Below are 8,959 nucleotides of genomic sequence, written 5' to 3' on the forward strand. Positions count from 1 at the left end.
CAGTATTTTGAATTGAAACTGCTCCATAAAACTGATCTGTTGCTGACACTTGTGCTGCAATGCTACAGTGCTAAAATTTCCAACTAGAAGGCGTAAAACTGCCTGGCATTTTGAAATATCTTTAAAATCAACACAGTTGCACTAAAACTCATGGAACGTCACGCGATGATAGAGGCCTGTGGGAAGTTGTGCTAGCCGGAAAATTAAGGTCACATGGTTTGGCAGCCATATTGGATTTTTCAAAAATATTCTAACGCCTTCTCTGAAATCGTCATTCCAATTACAGTGAAGCTTTGCATACAAAGCCTTTGCGAGGTTGTAACAGCCACTTGGTTATGTAGGGTAATAAAATAATGTCCTCAACTGTCCCTTTAAGAAGGGTCTATAGTTTTAATAAGGAACTACATAATTAATTAATTTGCCCCACTCCCCATTGGGCAATTTGAATTCTCAGAATGGGCTACCATTTGGCTCCACCTGAGCCTGTTATTTATTTATTGTTTGTCTGGGAATTTGTTTTTTTTTTAAGTTTATTAGTGTCGTTTTGGATTTTTAAATTATTTTTTTAACAACTTCTCATAACGGGATTACAATTATTTCAACGCTCGCAAGTTCCTGACAGTAATTATCTCTCATCATTACCATTTGGATTTTTCATCTGACCTTCTAAACTGGACTTCTTTTGTCAGTTCCATTGTTAAGTTCTGATCTTTACAACGTGTTTTTGTCACAAGCATGAAGGGAATCCTGTAATGCCATGTTTGGTGTGTTCCATGTGTAAACCTGTTCGTTCATTCAGGGAAATTTCTATTTAATTGCATTATTATTAGACGGGTTATAAATGGACCATATCCACATACCCTATCAATGTGCATGTGTGTGTGTGACACAATGAAATACCTACAAGCAAGGGCATAACACTGCCTCCTCAACACAGCTAACTGGTGTACTGTAAAGCATGGATTTAATCTTCGGACCAGAAAAGCAATGACACTTGAATCATTATCATGTGCCATCGTATTACTGGGGTTTGTTTCAGCTTTGAATGAAGCAAACAAAACGAAGTTGCCTTCGTGAAATTCTGCTCACACCTGTGATTGGTTCACGCTAGCTGAAATGAAACACAAGATTCACGGAAAACCCCGAAGTAGGCAGAGTCGCTTCTATGAATTACCATACTCCCAACCGCCACCAGATGTCACTGTTGAGTGCGAAGCCCCCAACTGCTTCAAATCAGTGAACCAATTTTGAAGCAATTGCTTTAAGTAGCTCATTGCTTCAAAAAGCCTCATTTTTTTCCCATCACTACTGTGAAAAGGAGAGAGAGCAGATGGAGAGGAAATTTTATCGAGGAAGAGTTGATACAAAGAAGGTAAGGAAGCCACACCACATTCCTTCACTACAAATATCAACAATCAAGAGAGGTATGCTTATCTGATTTTTGTATCTGAATACATGTCAAAAAATATTCATTTGAATATTTGCCCCACCCCAGCACTATTATTATATATATATCTATATATCACAATATATATATATATATATATTATATATATATATATATATATATATATATATATTTTATTGTTATCATTATAAAAAGGTAGAGCCCAGAAGTGTGTTTGCCTAGGGCCCACACAAATGGGTTATCTAATAGAAACTGAGTTCTTCGACTGGTTTCTCATTCAAATGCAACCAAACAACCCCCTTTGAAAGAGTTTTTTTCCAGGAGAATTAAGCACTGTCACGCCATCACAGATGGAATATGTATCTTACCACGGTGGTGTTAACCTATAATAATTTCGTATTATTATTATTATTATTATTATTATTATTATTATTATTATTATTAACACTAGGTTGTAGGACGATTTTTTTTTATTTATCTTTTTACATTCCACTTTTATTTGTGAACTCGCTGGTGTTTTTTAAGGTTTCCAAACAAATTAAAATTCTTCCCGCACTCTGTACAGTGAAACGGTTTCTCTCCCGTATGGACTTGCTGGTGAATTTTCAAGCTGTTTAAATATCGGAAACTCTTCCCACAATCTGGACAGTGTAGCGGTTTCTCTCCTGTGTGAATTCTCTGGTGGATTTTAAGGTTGTAGAAATCCCTAAAGCTCTTCCCACACTCGGTACAGATGTATGGTCTCTCCCCCGTGTGCGTCTGCTGATGTTTCTTCTGGCTTCCCAGTTGACTGAAACGCTTCCCACATTCAGAGCAGGGAAACGGTTTCTCTCCTGTGTGAATTCTCTGGTGCCTTCGAAGGTGTCGCTGTTCCTGGAAACTCTTCCCGCACTCTGTGCAGGAATGCGGCTTTGCTCCAGTGTGACTTCCCAGATGCTTTTTCAGGTCGCTTATCTTCCTGAAAATTTTCCCGCATTCTATACAGCGATACAGCTTCACATCCGTGTGAGTTTGCAAGTGCCGTCTGAGCGATTTTAAGAGGCTGAAGCACTTTCCACACTCGGCACACTGATGGAAGTCGCCTGAGGTTTCTGACGAGGGATGTATTTGGATGGGGTGTCTCAAAGGAGTGGGACCCATCTCAGGCACCTCTTCAGTAGTGGGACCCATGCTGTTATTTAAGAAAGCTTCTGGGGTCTCCTCTTTAATGTGGATTGATCCCAGTTCACTGATGTCGTTTGCAAACTGCACAGGTTCTAGGTCAACAGGTTCCTCTTTAATGTGGAGAGGTTCTAGTTCTAGAACTTCCTCTTTTATGGTAACAGCCTGCATCTTTGCTACAGGGTAAGCTAGTTGGTTTTCAGCAGCCCTGTACAGGAAACAAAAACAAAATTCAGGTTTTTACAATGTCTTTCTATGTATTGCACATACTCACTATACACACATACACAGGGTTGGAACAATAATCGATAATCACAATATTTTTTTTTTCCAACAATTATTTTATCGCGTTGAAACTTTTAATAAAGCCGAAACAAGGTGCTGCTTCTTTATTTTAAACTACAGTGAGGACATGAGTACTATACTGCAACCTCTGCACCACACAGGGAAAAATAAGTGTGCGCTCAGCACCCTTGTGTGTACATATCTGCTCTCATGGTGTTGCTATTGTAAATAAACGGTTGTAGCATATAGAGTTAGCGTTTAACGGATGGAGAGCCGTTTATTTAATTAAGCAGCCATGTAGTACCCAACCCTATATATTGACACACGCTTGTTTTTTAAAGCTTAGTTTGATTCTCTTAATGACAGATTTGCCACACACATGGAAACAAGCGCTTCCAGGTGACAATTTCGTTTTGTTATGTTAATAGTGTGGCGTGCACGGGGGAAGGCAGCAGCAGGGCTGGTAGATGACGTAATTGAAGCCTGATATATGCTCCTTGCCGAGGATCTTTTGTACAGACATATCAGCGCTATGCTTCAGCGCGAGAGGTCCCGGCTTCGCGCCCGCTCTCCGCCTGTGTGTGGATTGCCTCGCCCTGTGTGATGCGCCTGCCTGCGGGAACCGAGATCGCTGCAATATTATTGCGCAGAACGCAGGCAGATACAGCATAGCAGCCGGGGCCTGTGTGTGTGCCTTTATTTCACCCTACAACGCGTAACACAAAACAGAAAAATACACCACGATCACTAATCCTGCATGTGGTTCTCCACGCCACTCTTGCACTGGTGGCGCTCTTCCATTGTTTTGATGCTCCTGCGCAGCCCTTTTTTAGAATCTGCAGGGTCTGCGCAGACTCTGAGCCCGGAGGATGCGTGACCTCCCTTGTCAGATCCGGCTGCGTTCACGCACGTTGCCGAACTTGGACAGGGTATGCGCGCAGACCAATGTCGTTTGACGGAGGAGCTGCGTAGACTCTCAAAAGTCTGCGCAACACGCAGCCGTTGTTGTGAGTGACTCTGCAGCTGATGCATGCTTCACACACCCCAGTCTCGTATCTTGTAAAGCGCTTTGTGATGGTGGTCCGCTATGAAAGGCGCTATATAAAAATAAAGATTATTATTAAAGAACTAATTGCACTGCATGTATATTTTACAGTCCCGACAAATACATTTAAACCACCATTCACCAACCTATTCCTTCTGTTTTTTTGGTTCGTGACGTCAGGAGCCAAGGTCGGGCATACCAGGAAACACACATCTCGTTAGCAGACAATTAAAGAAAAATATATATATAACGTACCGTTACTATCTGGTAAATGAAATGTCGCTGCGACCTCTTCTCTCTCCCTGCTCTGCAAATATGGGTAAAGAGCAGGATTTTCCTCTCTGAGTCACATGAGTTACACTCCCCTTGCTTCCCGCATATCAGTTCCGCCAATCTTTGGTTCCCTTTAGTCATAAATATATTACAAGCTTTCGGTGTGTGATGGTCAATACTGTGCAAAGCAATGGTGAGCAAAGGTGATTGTATCTGCAACTATACCAGCTTGCCTTTGGCTATCAATCTACTTGCTATGACATCACGCTGTCAGCCACTGTCCAGCCACTGTCCATCTCCAGCAGTTTGGACCAGAGGTTTTGTCTGCTCTCTGACGGTTCACTCTGTATGAATTTTTTTTTTTTTTTTAAATGTTGATTGTGGATCAAATGCGTATAGCAACACAACCCGGCAGTAAGTCAGGATGGCCGAGCGGTCTAAGGCGCTGCGTTCAGGTCGCAGTCTCTCTGGAGGCGTGGGTTCGAATCCCACTTCTGACAAAACGGCTTTTTTTTTTTTCCTGTATCTACTATATCGTGGTCTGATATAATGCGTTTAGTTTTACGCCAAAATGTGTGGTAAATGTGTTTCAGTTTTTAAATGAATTAAACAGTCTAAAGCTTGTATGCAAATCAAGCGTTTGTGCAGACCAACACAAACACGCATGCACGACTGTGCACACACACACACACACACACACCACACACACACACACACACACACACACACACACACACACACACACACACACACACACACACACACACACACTGGAAACTAACTACAACTATACTACTAACCGACCCTGGCTCTGTTACTTGCAGTTTGTTCTCAGTCTCTGTTGCGTAAATTAAACATCCCTGCAGCAGTCCAGTGTAGGTCATAATCGAATTATTATTATTATTATTATATTATTATTATTATTATTATTATTATTATTATTATTATTATTATTATTCCGATATTTTCTTATTATTTGTGTTCTTTATTTGTTTTAACTATGGCTGTTCTTTTTATTTTTAGGGACAGTGCTCTATCATACACATGAACGAGTAGTATTTAATAATTATATTATTTAATAATAATACAGCTCGGCTTCTTGTGCGTCACAGCTTTGCCGTTTCGCGCCTTCTCATCATTTCAACGCCTTTAGTGTGAAAGCACGTTGACGGCGTCACAATACGCTGGACGCTGACGCTTGGACGCGACGCGCTCAGCGTGAAAGAACCTGAGGGTATCAGTCCGCCAGAAAGAAGATCTGGTTAACTGTCAACTCTCAGAACCACAACAAAGTCGTGAAGTAATGGCTCTAACAGCACACCAAGAACAAGGCCTCTATAAACAATCACTGCCCCCGTCTCTGTCCAACAAAGGAGAATGCTCTTCACATCTTTTGAGTGTCCATCAGCCGGCAATAGTCGAAAATCAGCAGGAAACCTTCGAAGAAACTGCAAACCTGCAAAAGCAGCTTCAGAAAGCGAAGCCAGTGCTCTGCTTTACCTTCAGAAACCTCAGCCACGAAAACACAGCCATAATGTTTCAAAACGGCACTGCCACAGGAAACCTGCAATTCAACTAGACATCAATCAACTTTATTTCAAGGGGGGGAGTGGGTTCTGGTGCTCTAACAGACAAAAAGTCTGAAACTCATGGATGATCTGCCACAACTCAACCATGAAAAAGAAAGCAGAAGCTGTGAGTGATCAGTGCTGCAGTCCTGAAGAGAGGGGTTTTTGTACGGCTGCTTGGTTTGATTGCATCACTGTGAGCCTCGAGCACAGTAATACAGGGCAGAGTCTTCAGTCTTCAGGCTGTTCATTTGTAAATACAGCATGCTGTTGGAATTGTCTCTGGAGATGGTGAATCTTCCCTGGACAGACGGGGCATAGCTTGTACTACTACCAGCAGTATCAATCCAAGCCACCCATTCCAGACCCTTTCCAGGAGCTTGTCGAACCCAGCTCATCCAGTAGCTGCTGAATGTGAATCCAGAGGCTTTACAGGACAGTTTATGGGACCCTCCAGGCTTTGCAACTCCTGCTCCGGACTCAGTCAACACTACATCAGACCGCACACCTTGAGGAAAAAAGCAAACAACGTACAGTAACTACTGCTAAAACATCAAGTAATATACAGAATCAATGCAGGCTAATCTCCACAAGTGTCACATACTTACTTGATAGAGCTGTCATTATTATACAGAGAGCTGTTAAAATCCCCATTGTACTGCAGTATTGTGCTTATTGAAAGAAGAAAGTGTTGTAACCAGCAGACAGGCTACCTCTCCTCCTGATCCTATCTGCACTGCAGCAGAGTTAAATAGGAAGTGAAGCCCTGGACATTTGCATACGTTTCTCTGCATTATTTAAAGCAGCTTGTTTATATTGCTGTCCCCCAGAATCACTGCACACTGGAATCCCTCGACTATGATTTTATTGGACTTATAACTGATTTCAATTATTAATAAAATCATAAATTTAAAAATACAAAGTAAAAACTAAATAAAAATATTTATAACTATAAAAAATATAAAACAAATATAAACATAAAATTTTATAATAAATATATATAATAAAGTATATTAATTAGTTTAAAAAAGAAATATATTATAAATAGTAATAAATAAAATAGAATTATAAAATAATTTTAAACTATATAATTAAGATTAAATAATCATTATTTATATTTTTTCTTTTATATATACATATAATTAAAAAATCAAAATAATATATATAAAAAAAAATAAAGGGAGCTGATAATTAAGAGGGGCTGGGGAAATGTGTCAAACAAATCTTATTATTCTCATCCACTCAAATCATGTGTTTTATGATTGATCATTTCTCATTCATAATCAGGACCTTGAGTATTTCAAGGAGGGATTTTCTCATCTTTAATTGAGTCCCATGTGTCAATTTATACTCAGCCTAGACTGTGTATTGAGCACTAATAGAACAATCAGCCCATTAGCACAGATTATCAGCAAACAACTGGGCCCTGATTGATTCACACAGATCATTGTTTAAAGGGTAGCTGGCACAGTCATCGTGCTTTAAATACACACCCCTTAATGATTTTAGGAAAGAAGCTTTTTGCAATATTTCTTTGGAGAATTCACAGGTAAACTGTTTTAATTGCTTCTCATTCATCCTGCTTGTAAGAGATCTGGAGAAATGTGTTCAACGCAGATATTCCATGCATAAATACATGCTGCGCAAACGCAGTCTTCTATACATCCATGCTGCACTGAGCTGATGAGGTGGGTGAGTGTGAATCTGTTCTGCAGGGAAGCACAGCAGGCTGGTCTCACTGTTACTCTGGAGCTCAGTAATACACAGCCTGCAGTGTTTTCACATTGAACTGTAATCTCTTCCAGCGCTGCCATTCTGAGGGAGACACTGCCATCTGCTGTCAGAAGAAGAGAACTGCAGCGTCTGAAGGTGCTTTTATCACGCTTAGCAAACTCTCAAAAGACTCAAACCATTTGCAATGTTGCGTTTGTAAATGACAATGATAAGATCTACATGTTACCGTATTTCTGTACGGGGAAAAACTTTACATTAAGATGTACACATTCAGTACATTTGTAACTACCCTTACAACATAACACTGACATATTTGTAACACTGAGTACACATTGTATGGTAATTAAATGGATCCATTGAAGATTTAACAAATCAAACCTCATTACAACAGGGACCGTGGGGGTTCGTCACGGTTGGGGGTGAGCGCATACAGGTGACTTATGTGACGGGGCAGAGCCTGACCTACCACATTTTATGGGTACATAAAATGATACCTGAAGATACACTACAACCTATTACAACATGTATTTACTATGTAACTTCTATGTGATGTGGAGTAATGTTGACTGGACACCAAGAAGTGACCCAACACTGCTTTTACTGAAGACCTGCCCAGCTGGACTGGAACCCAGACCCCCAGAGGAATGAAAGGCTGGTCAGTTAGCAACACAGAATCATGGATTGTGTTCAGTCTTCCCTTTATATTACAGTATAATGCAATGTTTTATTTTCCACATTTCCACCTAAGTATATTAGAACTACTATGGCTGTTGCAGTGTATTTGCAATGGGAAGGATAGAAGAAACCAAGGGGCTTATTTGCTAGGAAGAAACCACAGCTGGGTTTGAATAAAGAATTGAACAGCAGCAGAGAATTCCCCTTGATTGGTTCAAGCCCTTGTGTGCAGTATGGAGGGAACGCAGTGAGAACTACAGAGAGGTGGCTGATGCAATCCAGGGTTATTCCTCAGTGCTGTCAACTGCAGTAAAACATCCAGCTGTGTCTTATCCCAGCACATTACAAGCACATCAAATCAAGCCCCAAGTCCTTGTATTTGGGATGGAGTGTTTGTGTTGAGTACCTGAACAATCCTGTCTCTACACAAACTGAAAGCATGTCAAACACAGCCCCAGCAGAGCTGCATTGTATCCATTTAGCATGGATTGCACTCTGCAGCATGGCAGGGCACCCCTGTGCATGCCGACAGTCTGCTTCAGTATTGCTGCACATTTTCTGAATTCGTTTGGAAGATATGGATAAATAGTTGCTCTCTCTATTGGCAGTGTGAGCAGAGCTCTTCAAACTGAGGGTGCATTTTGTCAGCTTCTGTTGTGTTTGTTTATGAACTTCAGGCAGAACAGATTGAATTTCCTTCCTTCTCTCTTCATAACCCATGTGTGCTTTCTAACCCTGTATCATCACAGGTAGGGGGGCGACTGGGGATTCATATAGATTTTGTCCAGCTGACTGTTTGCATGTCTGGGG

The 8,959-nt window shown here is 40.9% G+C and overlaps 1 protein-coding gene and 1 non-coding gene across 2 annotated transcripts; one reads left to right on the forward strand and one right to left on the reverse strand.

Annotated features, from left to right (window-relative positions):
* Positions 1 to 1,878: 1,878 nt before the first annotated feature.
* LOC121305309 (gastrula zinc finger protein XlCGF49.1-like) lies at positions 1,879 to 4,237 on the reverse strand. The gene is made up of 2 exons (XM_041236918.1): positions 4,155 to 4,237; positions 1,879 to 2,777 (listed from the first exon to the last, which is right to left on the reverse strand). The coding sequence occupies exon 2, from the start codon at positions 2,738 to 2,740 to the stop codon at positions 1,904 to 1,906; it is 837 nt and encodes a 278-aa protein (XP_041092852.1). The 5' UTR covers positions 2,741 to 2,777; positions 4,155 to 4,237; the 3' UTR covers positions 1,879 to 1,903.
* A 353-nt stretch (positions 4,238 to 4,590) lies between these two features.
* trnal-cag lies at positions 4,591 to 4,672 on the forward strand. The gene has a single exon. It is a non-coding gene; the product is annotated as a tRNA-Leu (tRNA).
* Positions 4,673 to 8,959: the final 4,287 nt, after the last annotated feature.

This window comes from Polyodon spathula, chromosome 42 (assembly GCF_017654505.1).
Source record: "Polyodon spathula isolate WHYD16114869_AA chromosome 42, ASM1765450v1, whole genome shotgun sequence".
In the NCBI taxonomy this organism is placed as follows: domain Eukaryota; kingdom Metazoa; phylum Chordata; class Actinopteri; order Acipenseriformes; family Polyodontidae; genus Polyodon; species Polyodon spathula.

Bases quoted from the DNA above. Each gene is read 5' to 3' on its own strand.
- LOC121305309 (XM_041236918.1), bottom strand. From the start codon at position 2,740: ATGCAGGCTGTTACCATAAAAGAGGAAGTTCTAGAACTAGAACCTCTC.